This window comes from Saccostrea cucullata, unplaced genomic scaffold (assembly GCF_032062105.1).
Source record: "Saccostrea cucullata isolate Sc308-1 unplaced genomic scaffold, CSIRO_AGI_Scuc_v1 ctg2330, whole genome shotgun sequence".
Lineage (NCBI taxonomy): Eukaryota > Metazoa > Mollusca > Bivalvia > Ostreida > Ostreidae > Saccostrea > Saccostrea cuccullata.
Window position 1 is genome coordinate 7,800 of NW_026936268.1, and position 16,626 is coordinate 24,425.

Below are 16,626 nucleotides of genomic sequence, written 5' to 3' on the forward strand. Positions count from 1 at the left end.
AATAAGCAATTTTCAAACAAATCTTCAATTACATTATTCCAGGTGGAGTACATTGATATTGTTTTCAATAAAATATCAAATATTTGTCACATTCGATGTGCCGCCTATTAATACAACCCTGCCTGATTTTCAGTGGACTGCCTCTTAAAAGCAATGTGTATTCCCAAGGTGCATCAAATGGTACAACAAGATTTGTTACATCCCTACTAAACAGTTCCTATATAATTCCTTACTTTAAAAAGTCCAACAATTCGGCTGTTTTTCCCACCTACCGATCCAAGGAACTGTTAGAATTGACTGTTAAAAAAGACAGTTGACCGCTGACGTCATATGGCGCTAAATTGAGTTATCTTTTCCTCATTCGGCAAACCTTGCTTGATTTGCATGAGTTAAAGATACTTAGCTGAGGAGTGCCGAGTAATTTAGCTATGACGTCACAGACGATACGATGAAGCAGTTCCAGGACTTACGAACTCAGGCTACCTGTCGGTAAGAAATGGCCGACGTTCGTTTCACTGCGGCAAACGAGGAAGAAATCTGGTCGATACTCGAAACTAGGGACAATAAGAATGCAAAAAATGTTGTGAAAACGGCTGAAAATATTCTCAGCGAATATGAAGTGTATCTACCGCTTCTGCGTAATAAATTGTGTGAAAAATTGGTAAGCATATTGACTTTGGGGAATTCTATTGTGCCGATTGGAAGAAGGATGGGAGCATGTTTGGAAGGAAAACTATGATTTATATCCGCTATGCTTTACAGAAATCATTTTATACGTTCCATGGCATTGATATAATAAATGATCCTCTATTGATGACGGCAAATGACGACTGTTGATAAATACACATAAACATGATAAAGTCTCTCTCTCCCAAAACAATTTCACTTTTGTTGAATATATGAATTTGATTTGGTAGGAGTATAACAAAACAGTTGTTCACAGGGGTCTCGGGAAACAGTCGACCTGTTGGACCGGAGTGCAAGCTGTTGCCCGCGACTTACGGCCTTGCAACAGCTTGCACTCCGGTCCAACAGATCGACTGTTCCCCTCTACCCAAGTCAACAACTGTATATTGTTGACTAACTCGTCATCATCAATTTTCGACGTGTTTTGGCTTTTCATCTTTTTTCCTACGTAATGTTATACATTTTGCGGATGAGTAACTCTGATTACTGCTTGTGGTGCATAGTAACTAACAATCTCATCATACTAATTTTCGTTATTTTCGGTTATGTGGTCAAAAAAATTTCGAATATATTGTTACCCTGCGTTTCTTCCTTTCTATATATATATGTGGCAATTCATATTTATTTTGGTTTTTTGTGATATTAAATATATTTAAAACTGACATATAATTTTGAAGAAATTCTTCCTTAGAAAGGGAACTATGGGTAGAAGTTGAATTACCACTACTAGAATTAAATCCAAGTTCTTCTGACATACATTTAATTTTATATGATGAATCTTACAAACAAAAACAATTATGTTACCTAGCTGCTTTGTCGGCAGGGACCAGAACGTACTGATCATGTAATCTATCTAACTTTATGAATAGGACGTTAATGGTTAACAAAGAAAGACGTTTAACGTAAGGGCTTAAAAGTTTTAATCGTTAGCTTCCGTTGCATGCATTTATGTCCCCTGTCACGTGCATACGCGGTTAATAAGTCTCAATTGATTCGATACGCAAGAGCATGATCTACATATAAACAATTTCTAAAGTTAGATAATGTTCTGACAAAAAGGTTGTTGAAAAATGAATATAAACAGTTTTGTCCAAAGTCATCATTTAGGAAGTTCTATGGACGATACATTGAAATTGTTAGCAAATACAACCACTCAAATCATCAAATGCCGACTGCTTACTCGGTCACTACATACACAATGAAATGTCTGTGGACTTTTCTGTTATTTACCAGTAACAAAAAAGCACACAATGGGTGAGACCGGTCGACGGGATATACTCACTCCTCCCTATCACTTGATCCCACCTCTGATTGATGTTTTAGAAATTCGTTTTAGCTCTATTCCTGATTTCTTTTTCTATTATTTTAACGACTTTGAGCTTAAAATGTTCCTTATCTCCGCATATTTCAAGGATTTCATTTATGTTTTTTTGAAAAAGTCAAAAAATAACAGAAATTCAACATATAGGTAAGAAAAAATACAGTTCAAGTTACGAGAATTTTTACTGAAGATACAATTGATGTGACATTATATTTATAAAATATTTTTTAAAAAAAACATTAAAATAATTTAACATTTCCACTGTGGGACACATTTTAAAATCTGTACAAAGATTTAAAAAAAATTGAGAAAAAACAATACTCATATGTATATACGCGAATAAATCTACAGTCTTTTTGTAAAAATTATAAAATGAACACATTTGATTTTACAACCACTATCAAAACTCATTGAAAAGTTAAATGAACACATTTGATTTTACAAGCACTATCAAAACTTATTGAAAAGTAAACTGAACACATTTCATTTTATAAGCACCATCAAAACTAATTGATAAGTAAAATGAACAAATTTGATTTGACAAGCACCATTAAAACTAATTGACAAGTAAATTGAACATTTTTGATTTTACAAGTAAGTTATCAATGTTAATTGTTTAGTAAAATGAACAAATTCGATTTTACAAGTAAGTTATCAAAGTTAATTGATTAGTAAAATGAACATATTTGATTTTACAAGTAAGTTATCAAAGTTAATTGATTAGTAAAATGAACAAAATTGATTTTACAAGTACGTTATCAAAGTTAATTGATTAGTAAAATGAACAAATTTGATTTTACAAGTAAGTTATCATAGTTAATTGATTAGTAAAATGAACAAATTTGATTTTACAAGTAAGTTATCAAAGTTAATTGATTAGTAAAATGAACAAATTTGATTTTACAAGCACTATCAAAACTAATTGATAAGTAAAATGAACACAGTTTCCATCGTTTTCATCGAACATTGACTTAATAAGTAAACACAATGATAAAAAAGAATTTTCACAGCCCGTAAGAGAAAAAAATATTTACAAACGACCACATGGTTGCTCTACAACAGCTTCACAAACTATATCAATAAAATGAAAAATAAGGTAATACAAAATTGAAAGATTAGCTTCATGTAATGAGCAATACAAAAACAAATCTAACTATAAATGCAATTCTACAAAAAAAATGAAAATTGAGGTGCAATGACTTGATAAAGGAATGAGAACAAAACGGTACATCATCAACAAGGAACAAACTCAATGGACTTAATCTAAGAAATAGCTACGCATTACTCCTTTTTATCTAACAACAAAATATCATCAAAATTTTAATCTTTACTTTTTATATCTTCATATATTTCATAAACATACAAAGTGATTAATGAAATAGCACGTTTTATGGTAACCTTTTTGAATGAAAAGGTAAAATTATTTACTGAAAATGTATAATCATATTAACATTATACTTTGGAACAGAAATAGTTTTTTTAAGAATCAAAATAACATCAATCACCTATATGCAATCCCATTTCCTGGCCTATTTCCATGTCCTGATCCATGTCTTGTCTCCTGTTTGAACCTTTTCCTGTCAAAAATAAAGTATGTTTTAATAGAAAAATACAGCATACATGACTTGATTAATTATTAATTTCTTCTTAAGCATAAATGTGTCACGTACTTGCACACAGTGAACACCTGCATTTTTGTTTTCTAACACAATAAAGTGTACATATAATCCCAGATACGAGCAGGCCTAGGGTAGGAACTATTACACTTATGATAATAGTACTTCTGTCATTTGAGGGCTTATGGATCCTGAAATTAAAGAAAAAATCATTAATTGCCTATGATGAAGGGCTATCATTTAATTAAAACTTTCAGAGAATAATTTTCTTACACTTTTTAACATTTTTTGCAGTCTTAAAAAGTAATTTGATAGATTTTTACCTATCAATTGTATTTGTTGTTGAGGTTTCCTGCATATTTTTTGATGAAATCACTGCACGAAGGGTAGTAACTCTTTCTTTTATTATGTTAGAGAAACAACCAAAATCTAAAAAAAAAATGTCGACAATCTTTTATAGTATTTACATGTTAAATTACATGTAAACACCATGTTTTTTATGCCTTTTTACCAGTACCACTGTATGCATTTTATGATTAACATATGAAAGACTCTTAAAATACAAATAAGGTAGATAAAAGTTTGAAATTATGTCAAGCCTGGTCCTTATATATCTGCATTATAAATCAACAAAAGAATAGGAAAGGACTAACTACACATCGAGTCAACAATACAAAAGATTTCTTTGATATAATTCATTACATTTATATGATGTTGTCGAGTTGTAGGATACCGGACATGGAGGGGTAGATGATTTGCAATCTGTCAAAAAGTTGCCACGAATGCTTGCTTTATCCGTGTTGAATTCAGCACACCTTCCACCTTTCACATTAAGAAAAATCAAATAATATACATTGTTTCATTTACATTTTTGTTTTCTAAAGTAAATTAAACTAAAAATTCATTTTTAATGGAAATCGACGATAAAGAATCCTTTTGAATTTTCCCTTAAACAAAGTAAGTTATTGGTTCATATTGAAAGTGTATTGTAATAGTAAATACACTGTAACTAATGTACAAATTACAGCTTTATACTTCATATTTTTGTTAAAGTGGTTTTCATTTTCTATCTTGAGACACAACACGTGTCATACGTACGGCTCTGTGAATCCTTGTGTTTCTAAACATTATTTTAAAAACTATTTGTTAGATATATGTGATAAGTTTGACAGCTTCAATGATTGCCTTATAAAATTAAATTAATACTTGACATTTAAAGTCACAGTAAAGATTTCTTAAATCCTTTCATTGATTGTAATAATCTTATTATACTTTACCATTTTTACAAAAGATAATGTATCAAAGATTTTTATTTTTTAATATTAGAGTAGCAGTAGCATAATTTAATGTCATAAGATACTCTGTTTCAGCTGCATCTCATAGCATTGATTGAGAGGGCGACTGAGATCTTAAAAACATACATGAAGGATATTTTTCATAACAGGAAGTTGCAAAACACAAATAAAAGTAGATAAATGCAAGTTTGTTTATCTTGAGGTGCATTATATTTTCAAATATACTGGATTGTAGAAGCAGACTTTAATAATATAGACTAAACGATTACTTTAGAGAAAAACTGTGACTATAAGACTGGTTTTCATTGTTGTTGATTTTTTTTCCTTGGATAATGAAAACACAAAAAATTAAAAAAAAAAATTAATTGTGACATTATGTCATAATTAAAGTTCCAATTAACCACAAAATATTTTCAATCCGAAATTACTTTTTTTCTTTAAGATATGTGATGAATCATATTCATAAAAAATACATCCCTTTGCTAAAAAAAACAGATTTATTGATAAAATCAAATGTAAATTTATCATTTGTGTTTTGATTTGACATTATATTACCCACCTGTTACCAAAAAGACATAATCATCTGAAAAATATATAAAAAAGAGAAAAAAATATTGGTACCAAATCTATCGTTTTTAAGAAGGAGATACCCTAATAGGACAATGATAACGAACAGTATTCAAGATCAAAAATTAAAAAAAAAACAATACACAGAGCAAACATAGACCTCCAAAACAACAAGGACAACAAACAAATAGATTCACTTTGAAAACTGAAGAGAACCATTTAACGTATAATAAATTATTGGGTTTTTTTTTTCAAAGAAAACAATAACAATATACTAAAGATCTTACCAATAATAAGTAAAGATGGAGCGCATACTTCTATTGTTTCATTCATCCAATCGTTAATTACACAGTGATACTCAAAAGACTTGCAGGTATGCTTTATATCGTGACATCTCTTTCTTTCAGCAGCTTTTCGTAGTTCTGATGCATTATTTGGACAGGACCATACTCTTGTAACTGTGGCAAGAGAGTCTTTGCAAGGAATCACAAAGCCATATGCAAATCTGTCGACTTCTTGCAAAACCTATGAATAAATAAACTAAGTACATGTTCCGATATTTTACTCTATTCTTCTTTTGCATAGCGTTCAAATATTTTAGAGAATGACAATTTTTTTTAAAAATAAAAAATACGTATAATATTTGAAACAAAGAAAGTTTTAGAAATGAGGAGGTTATTTTTTTCTAATTGAAATGTGTATCATATAAATACTTTTATACAAGTTGAAGTTTATTATTTATAATGTCTTATAATTATTATTTTCTTCTGTTTTCTTTTATCCTCACCATTACTTGCACCATGTACGTGAACAGATATTTCTTGGTGTGAATCAACCTACAATAATACCACATTAGTTACACATACTGAAAGTCTAATCAATTAAAAAGTTACAATTCTCGATGAATATGTTTCCGTTACGTACTGGACAGTTTGTAGTACTGCTTCTCTCAAAATTTTTATGCTCAATATATTAATTCGGTTTAGTTGTTAACAAAGAATCACTATAACAGCTTTATCTGTCACGAAGCTGGATTCCCGGAATAGTCTTTTACATTGATTCACCTAGTTCAGACATATTGGAGGAGAAAAAAGAGTTAAGGTGTACTTGAAGACATTTTAAGATCCACTATCTAATGTGTCAGAGATAGTTAGCACATTCATGTCCAGGATAAGAACTTGTTTTTGATCCTTTTGTGTTAAACAGTAGAGTATGTTCAAATTTTTCATGTCCGATTATTATTTGTGTTTAAACTTGAGTAATAAGAAGCGATTAACAAATATGTATATCCATTTTATTATATGCATACCAAGAAGTAACAATGGTTTAAAAAGAGTGTCAACAATACTATATTATCCTTTTTGTAATATACCCATGATCATGTTTGGGTTTTTTGTATTTTCTGCAATGCTATTACATCAATCTTCTTGTATTACATTAAAATGATATGTTCATATATTTAGTATATTGATTATTTCAGATTACAATTACCTCATTTTGAAATCCAGTTTATATATCCCGCTTTTATGTTTTTAAATACTAAGATATGCCTGAGTTATAAGGGTCAAGGGTGAGACTGATCATCCAATGAAATCCGTTTAAAATTTTAAATGCACATGATATTAACAGTCTATATGTACAATGCATATGGCGACATAAAATCAGTTCATATTTTTGGTGTATCTTTTTTTGGAGGGGGGATAATTTAGGAATATTTCTAAACTTGAACAAAGATATCTACAAGTAATAAAAGAGTGATGGACCAAAACAAGAAAAGTTTAATAGAACAAATGAATTGACCCTAATCTGCCTTGTCTATCCATGTGTATCAATGACACAAATCGAGGCTTTAGAGGCTCACAAGAGAGACACTTCTAATTCACATTAAACTTGTTCTTTGTAAACTTCATCATAGAACTTAAATTAATAAAAATCAAACTTTTAAAACATAATTTATAATTGCTCTGAGAGATTTTCAATCTGGACAAGAGGGTAATTCTAATATGTTTACAAATATCAACAATTTGTACGTTACGTGACTCCACTATTATCTTTCACAAGTAAATATTCTTATTGTTTGTTTCTGTAAGCTCTATTTTTTTAACTGCAATTCAAGTTTTAAATATCTATTTATTTAAAAGCTTTGTTGTAAACATTCTTTTACTTTCGGTTCTTACCTTCATACATATGTATAGCCTGATGACAAACGGATATTCTGTTAAACTTAAGAGCGAAAGTACAAAATTATTTTTAGAATTATATGTATTACTAGTATGCAAACTGTTATAAGCAAATCAAGAAGCTCTTATTATTGAAATTCGTCTTTTGTAGATAATCAACTATGCAGACATGACTTTATTTACTAAAAAACAACAAAACATTTTAATCGATAAACTATGGACACGTTTTATAAAGTGACCTATATAGATGCACTTTAACATGTGTTTGCACTAATGGTGTTCATGTATTTAAACATAAAGCTTTTAGAAAGTTTTTATACATCTATATATTTGGTGTCGATTTATGGAAAAGTGCTGAAAAACATGATAACTTAGTCGAAAAATACCTGAACAAGCTTTAAAAAGAAATATTTTCAAAATTCAGAAATCCTATTTTGTGGGAGCTCTGGTCCTCTGGTCAATAAACCATATGGAAATAAGGAATATGGAAAACTATTATACCGTAGAAGTCATGACACATTCCCGATGTTAGTGTTTTTCAATACAGCGTTCTCATCAGATGTTTCTTCCTGAGTTTTACTCCCAGAGAAGGTGACACCAATAACTCAACTGGTTTCTGTACGTATTCTATATCTTTTTGGAGAAAAGCTTTAAGTTTATCCCCCTCCCCATCGAAATCGTATTTTCTTTCAATCCTGTGGATTTAACCATTTTGAATTAAAAAAAAAGTTACTATAAAAAAAAAAAACAACACAGTATGTGCTATGCCTTCTCCTTTGCCGTCACGTCTTCCAGCGCTGAATGTCAGTAAATATTTTTTTTCCTTTTATCAGATTATTTATCAGATACTCCTTACCGTCAAGAAATCATTTAGTTGGGACTCAGATGGATTATCCCGCTAGTCATCATTACATAACTGAGAGAATGTAATAAACAAACAATTCGTTTAGTTATCTTATTACTGTATAGCCTCATTTATCCGGACGCCTTGGTTCTCCGTCAATTTGTCCGGATATGTGAAGCGTCCGGATACCTGAATCGTCTTGATTTTAGTTAAATAGTCTCTTAAACTATAAGCAATATTAAAGAATGTTGTTTTAATCATTAAGTTTTAATGTTTAAACACTTTCATGAATTTTAGCACATGTACCAATAAATACTTGTTAAGATATTTTTAAAAATAGTATACTGTCATTGGATGAAATATTGTTTATATAAAAGCATTAATTATTATGAAAGTGATTTTAAAAATTATATCAATTCACAGAACTTACGTTTTCCACACAATACTAAGGCAGCAATTCCGGTGATCATAAGATTGTGCCAGTTTTTCATTGGGATTATTTCCTTTTACAACTACCGACGTAATCGTTAACAATACATGTACAGTGGACCTTCAGATGTCCAGACGCTCAAATTTCCTGATTTTTTTTCATGGGAAAGGAATTTTTTTACGTTCTTTTGTCTTTTTAAACGATATTCCGCGTTCCGTATCCGGAAGGTCTTTTTCACCACAAAATGAATTTTTACCTTTTATTTTGATGGTTAAAATAAATGAATGGGAATTTCTTGATCCCGAAATTTCGCTCAATCAGAATGTGATTTTCCGTCCCATGGGATTAACTGTTGAAAACTACAACAGACTTATAAATAGAGGACAAAGAGGGATTCTGTCATTTTTATGTTTATCTACCAAAGAAAAAGGTTGGGGAGTGATTTTAATGAATCGTACCTCGCTTAATTTACATTATTTAATCATGTTAATCGAGAGCTTCTTAAAGAAAGCCTCTTTTTATTGTCTGCTCTGGTCCTTGTGGGGGAATGTCTAGGATTATGAATCAATACCATGGCAGCTTACTTTATAAATTATATTCAGATCGGGGAATTTTCTCAGATTTAACAACGATTACGTCGGTAGATGTAAAAGAAAGTAATACCAATGAAAAACTGGTACAATCTTATGATCACCGGAATGGCTGCTTTGGTATAGTGTGGAAAGCGTAAATCCTTTATAGACATCACTTTGTTTCGCCCAACTTTCTTCATTTATTTCCTCCTGTATTTTTTTATGAATACTAGTATCTTTCCATTCAGCAAGATTAGAAAAGCCCATATCAAATCCAGAATTAAAAATTAATAATGGACTGAAACTTAGTCTATCCTACTTCGTTTGGTGACTCTGCTATTCCATGCTTGTTTCAAATATTTAAGAGATCATCAATTGCGTGGCGAAAATGTCCAAGATGAAATATTTTTATCAACGTGGGTTTCGTTTCGAGCTCTTCTAAAATTGTCGATTAACATCAAAACCATTTTGAAATCTTCCACGCTAATGGTTAATTTAATTCACTCTAATTATTAATTTTCTTATAAAGAAGATGGGTGCATTTGGCGAGTAATCTGCAGGAATCATTTGTACGAAACATTTATGGTTTAAATGTCCATGATTTGGTTGGCTGAACATAGCTGGTCAGATTTTTTCAAGCACGTCCATAGGTTTTTTTTCATTTAGTTTGAAAGACCGTGTGAAATTGTAGCATTTATGTCCATTTTTCCTGGGGGTACTGTAACATATTAATGTTTCACAAAAAATAAACACCTAAATTATTTAATGCATGATACATGTACATTAAAGAATAGAAGATTAGATTCTGAATTGATTTCGCTCGAGAACCAAACTAAACCAAAATTAATCTAATTCAAAATTTTAATACATAAGTACATAAAATGAATCTGACAAAATAAATGGTTGTTTACATGAAAAAAAAATTAACGCCCCATGCCAGGTTTGAACCAAAAACTTTTGGCTTCGAGTGCAGTGAACAGGTAGCCCAACTTACTGAGCTATCACCGCTACACGTATACCAATAATTTTAAAAGGACAAAGAAGCACCACATTCACACATTTGGATTTTTTGGGGGAAAAGTTATTTTTCGTGGTCTCTCGGTCTTCTCTCCAGTTTTTTAAAAAAGTGTATTCGTTTCTTTGAATTTAAATTCACACGAATAACGTTTCAAAATCATGGAGAGAAGACCCAGAGATAGAAAAATTTTAGAAAAACGTGTCTAAAATATACGTTTTTGTACCAAATGTCTGATTTGGCTAATTTTTAAGTTATTTTTTAGCTAATCAGAGCTCGATTTCAGGAAAATAATTTCCTTTCCTGTTGCACAGGAACCCCATAAATAAAAAAAATGTTAAAATTTCATGTGACATGTCGATTAAATTTTCACTTTTCAAGTACGCCCAGATTCCTACCGAATGCCAATCAAAAGCGCCCACGTTCTTTGGGATTTCGTGCCCTTGTTTTATTTATTCCTGAAAAAAATGTTTACGAACTTTCATGAAATTTTATCTGTTTTCTTCATGTAGTACACATGAATAAAATTATATTTCGTTATTTTCCGGACAGCCCTTCTAGGTCTAACCTAAAGTACAAATGCTTTAATCACTGTGCATTCTATATTTACCTTTACGATTCTGTTTTGATACAATTTTTACAATGAAGCGCATTGAAATGATAAAGTTTTCCGTTGGATAAAACATTCTGAGTCATGTTTCGAACGTCATTTATAACAAAATGTCACGCCCATATTTTTAGAAAAGAGAAAGAAACATTCGTCGCAATGTTTGAGGACACCCCATTCTTCGCGACAAGCAACATGAGTTACAATGAAATGGAGCTTTAGAAGAAAGAATTAAAGACTCCTCGCTTCTGTACAAATCAAATTGCAACGAATATGTACATATTTTTGAACTTATCATGTCCATTGAACTTACCACAACACATGTTTCGGTCGAACACGTGTTTACTTGGTGTTTATTTAGACTGTCAATTTGATTTCCTATTATATTTATGGAAAACTTGTTCTACAGGTATTCGAATAAACAGATTGACCGTTGTATCCATTTCTAAAGAAATGGACGTGTCATAAGGTGACAATAAACGTTCCAAAGATATCTCAAAACGTTCCATTCGAACGGGAAAATTTACCACTTCAATGCACTTCATTGTATATCATAATGCTCTAATCACTGTGCATTTTGTATTTACATTTACGATTCTGTTTTGATATAAATTTCAATGTGATTAAATGTCAGCAAAAATTAAATTAACAAATATCTTTCAATTCATTAAAAATTCAAGTTCAATTCATTAAAAATTCAAGTTCTTTTTATTTGAATGTTAATAAATTAAATCGTACACAGTTAAAAATTTAAGGAACTACAACAAGAAAAAAACTAATGTAATGGGGATCTTTCTTACAAACTGATCATTGGTATTTTAACAAACCATTTTATTCACATTTGTATGTATTTGCAAGTAAGTCACTTTGCTTGAATTAATTTTAGAAATAAAAATTTCAAAAATAAAATATTTAAATGAGACCACAATACTATTTTACATGCAAGCATTGTGAGATGCATTACATAATGCCACATACACTTTCTGAGATTTATTTGTGGCCAACTAAATCATGAGTAGGTTTGAAAAGTAACAAAATCTTAAATCACACCATCAGTGAATTGCTTGTTCCTTTAAATAAATCACTTCTGCAGACATCAAAACCCTCAGTTCTGTCGGCAAGGCCGTACAAAATTCTCTACAGGCTGGATCTGACTAATGTGTTTCTATGGACAAAATTTCACATATGAAAACTTAAATTTTATGTCATAACGAAGAGCATAAAAAGAATGAAAACAAAATCTTTGCCAAGAAATTTATCTTTCTCCTTTCAGAGCATGCCAATCACCTTCTTTTTGTCTTCGTTGTAAACAAAAATGAGATAACTGTCGCGGACGTATTTATACTATTAAAACAAATTATTTTTATATATAAAATAAGGCTTTGTTTCGGTACTCAGACTGTAACACGTGGTCCCATTTATCCTGATTGTGTTGACATTCAGCCATGAACGTACATTTTCCTACGACATCTTAGTAAATCATCTAATTTTACATTTTGTTTGTTTTATATCCATTATTTCGGTACTTTATTTTTATTTGAACCTACAAATATCTTCATTTATTTGTTGATATATCGCATCTTCTGTCATTTATAGGGCATTACATGTTGGTTTTGATTTTTTTTTCTCAATAAGGGTTGTCGTTTAAGTATCTTTTTTATGTTGTAAATTTAAAAAAAAAACAACAACAACAGTGAGTATGAAGACAAACACGGATCCCATTATTAATTATTACAATTATTGAATTTGAGGAAAATTTCCTTTTTATTGAAAATCAGCATTTGTGTTGTCGTTTCTATTATCTATAATTGTTTGCAAGGATCGAGGTGTTTCCTCACCTGAAAGTAAATCAGGCTTTTTTCTTTTGTATCCGTCCTCAAACTTCCCTTATGGGTTTTGAAAATTGATACCACTTTGTACAATTTTCATCTTTAATGTTAAAAATATATCTGTTAGCGTTCTCTTTTGGAAAAAAGTTATAGTTGCTCACATGGTTTGAATTTCATTTAAACAAGATGAAATTTGAAGAGTATTAGAAGACTAAAAGGATTTAATAACGCTTTTCTAAGTTGATAATATCTTTATTTGATTCAAAAATGCATCGAATTTTGTCAAACAAATATTATTCAAAACACTTCTTATTAAAGATTCTTCAGTTTTGAATTCATCTGCAACTACTATGTTTTTCGCACTGAGGAAAATCCTACATCAATACAAAGTTGAATAAATGATTTGCGACGAGAATATTTGCGAGATAGTAAAAGAAGGTTATTAAATTCTCAGATATTTTTTACTCGCAAATAAAAATGCTGGTTTACAGTAACAGTAAAACTCGATTAGTACGAACACGGATAAAGCGAATTTTCCTGATTCCCCGCAATATCAATTTTACGAATTTCTTATAAGGAAATAACGAATTATGAATATAGCGAAGTGTATACTTTCACAGGTCCCAGTGACTTTGTTATTACTGTGTTTTACTGATTATTCTATCAATATAAAAAATGAAAAAGATCACGCTATATATATATACACGCTGAATATATCTGCATATGATTTCTTATGTATCAATTTATAAGATACATGAAACTTCCAATGGACTTGTATACCAGATTATAGACTATGATTAGTTTTAAAGAGTATTTATACATGCATGTATGACAGAGGAATATTTTTCTTTTAGTGATCAGAATGATTCTCACGTTGATTTCCTGCTTGCAAGCATTTTCCTGTTATATTAAAGTAACATGTATTTCGGCATGCTTGTGGACAGAGGGACTGACATCCATTTCCGTAATTTCCGTGAGGACAGGGCTCTGTACAGTTGATTCCAAAGTACCCAGGAGGGCATACTGATACATGTGAAGCAGTAAAAGATAAATTAAACATTCAAAGAAAAGAAAACACATTTTGTATTTACATGGCATTTTGTCTTCATTAGAAACTAAAAAAATAATTTTTATTAAGAGGACACTTAGACTTAGTATTGTTACAAATATTCAAAGCTTTAATACGAGGGGTTATCAAAAAGTTCGTGGACTGAGGCTATAAAATTAGTACTATGTAGTCTGAGCTTTCAAAATTTATATAGAACATAACACAGCTAAAAATAAAGAAATGTTGAAAAATTTAGCCTGATACGTTCATTATTTGCCAAATTATTATAAAATGAAAACGTCATTATATGATCACCCGGCGCTGTCGTCGTTTATTTTCATGACGTCTGATAACGTCATCGTGTTTTCAATGCTTCTTCTATCTCATACACTATTTTGATGAGATTCCCTGGAGCTGAGTGAGAATTTAAACCCGCCTTGTTTATATGACTTTAGAATGTCACGAACAGTGGCCTTCAATGAATATAATATTCGAAATGGATTAATATATTGGGAGAGATCCGCGCATTTTGGGCCGGCATATTTTGCTTTTCAGAGTTCGATATCTACAACACAGGATCAACGTCATTTTTTGACGTGATTGATTTTTCACACCTTGACTGCAAATCGGCTTTAACTGTGTATCCCTTTTCTCTCTGAATCTATTTTGACATTAAAAGACAAGAACTCTTGATGCATATTATTTCTCTCTAGCCCGTTTAAACATATTGTAGATCTATACCAGTCTTTTTAGGGGCAAAACTTCATAGAATATTGGAAACGGAAACCCCTCCCCCCTTTTGGCGTCATTTTCAAGGCCTCATTTGTTTGGACATTCCATGGAAAATTTACGATAAAATTTCATAGAACTTCCAGAATGAAGTGAAAATTTCCTATTTTATGAATCAATTGTGTCCCAACACATACCTGAATGAACCGGAATTTCTGATGTCAAATTATCATATCAAAAGAGTTTTTCTCAGTTACACATAGGTTGCAAAAACGTCGTTTTCGAGGTTGCGCCACCTGGACATACCACTGCTTACAAAAACATTACTAATTTATTAAAAAATGAAATTCATGATTTATGGTTTAATCTTTAAATAGAAAAGATACTGCTTAATGGATATTTTAAAATTCATTGATGTACCTTAAGCAGTTTTAATTTTGTGACGCTAGTCCACGAACTTTTTGATAACCCCTCGTAATATGATGAAATTTGGATGAACTGTTCTTTTTGTTGGTAAGTTTAAGTTCTTTATATTATATACCATTCGTAGCCTCATATATTTAAAGGGAGGTAAATCCTTCACGACAAACAACAAACTATACGCAGCACTGTTAAGGCTAGAAAAAAGGGGCGGGACCTAATTTATACGGGAAAAGTTTACTGTGACGTCACACAAAAATCTGACTTTAATGCATTCATCATATTACCCGAAAATGAAATAATTTGCAACTTTAAACTGTTTTTGCATAATAAACAACAATTAAACTTACCAATGCATTAACAAAAGTCGCTAGTTAACTCCCAAACAGTTGGTTTTAAACAAATCACTGATCTCGATGAACTTGTCAACCATGACGTCATTTTGGTAAAAATGACGTATTTCATGTACTGTGAGAGGCAGATTTGGGAATTTTTTAACAATGAAAAATACGTTTTATTATAAAACAGAATATTATTTACAGGTTTTTAATAGGCTAATTATACCAATGAATATCCGTTATTAAGTGCGATTATTCATCAACTATCGAGAGAATGTATTTAAATAATTCTGTCGTGTTTTAATGTTCAGGTTAGGTATATTTTCATCGAGGTGCCTCATAAAATCCCTTTTTCACAAGGGCATACACTAAATAAATCTTGACCATTTTTTGAATATAAATAAAGGTTATGTTCCTTAACTTGAAAAGTGCTGCTGCTTTCTTTAAATAGAGAGCATAGTTATCTATCATTATATAACCTTTCATGTTCAAAACATACATAACAATTAAAAATAGATATTATAAATAATAAATATTGCTGAGAAAAGTTAAAAAATTTTCGATGAATCAAAATCCCGACTCTTCTCTTAAGAAGCTGAACAACCAAAGAAATTAAACCATAGAATGTAAATTTTTTTAGTGAAAAAATTATTCTTCGATAGACTTCTAGATAGATAATCTAGATTTATAACATACTTTTCATTTCAAATATTATATCAAATGCATATTAATAAGCTTAAGAATGATAGCTTACGTATACATGAATTTGTCATCTTGTCAAACACTTTTCCAGCTATGCAATCAACACCATCTCTACAAAAGCAACAGAAAGTCAAACAACACTTATTTGTCTTAACAGAGAAGACACACAATGACGCAATGAACCTTACAATTCGCTGCCACATCTAATAATTGTCACAAAGAAGTAAATTATGACGGTGACCTCAAAGCTTCTTCGAAACATTTTTTTTTTTCATTTCAATCTTGGAGAGCACTTTAAATGATATTCATATGTTATTATTATTTCCTTGATTTAATTATAAATATAAAAAAAATAAAATATTTGACAAACTTCGTTCATTTTATACATCTTTCATGATTGTGTTTGTATATTTATCTTCAAGGAAA

At 30.6% G+C, this 16,626-nt stretch overlaps 1 protein-coding gene across 2 annotated transcripts; it reads right to left on the minus strand.

Moving 5' to 3' along the window:
• Window positions 1–2,813: 2,813 nt before the first annotated feature.
• Window positions 2,814–7,001, minus strand: LOC134245199 (uncharacterized). Of its 2 annotated transcripts, XM_062727472.1 has the most exons (7): window positions 6,978–7,001; window positions 6,274–6,322; window positions 5,774–6,011; window positions 4,327–4,446; window positions 3,948–4,053; window positions 3,679–3,815; window positions 2,814–3,585 (listed from the first exon to the last, which is right to left on the minus strand). In XM_062727472.1, exons 1-7 carry the CDS (start codon window positions 6,980–6,982, stop codon window positions 3,506–3,508), a joined length of 735 nt encoding a protein of 244 aa, XP_062583456.1. In that variant the 5' UTR covers window positions 6,983–7,001; the 3' UTR covers window positions 2,814–3,505. The 2 variants fall into 2 exon arrangements, with proteins under 2 accessions (XP_062583456.1, XP_062583457.1); XM_062727473.1 differs by lacking the exon at window positions 3,679–3,815.
• Between the last annotated feature and the right edge of the window lie 9,625 nt (window positions 7,002–16,626).

Coding starts and splice junctions, on each gene's coding strand:
- LOC134245199 (XM_062727472.1), bottom strand. Junction 6,012..6,273: donor CGTACATGGTGCAAGTAATG/GTGAGGATAAAA, acceptor ATTTATTCATAG/GTTTTGCAAGAAGTCGACAG. Junction 3,586..3,678: donor CAGGTGTTCACTGTGTGCAA/GTACGTGACACA, acceptor TATTTTTGACAG/GAAAAGGTTCAAACAGGAGA.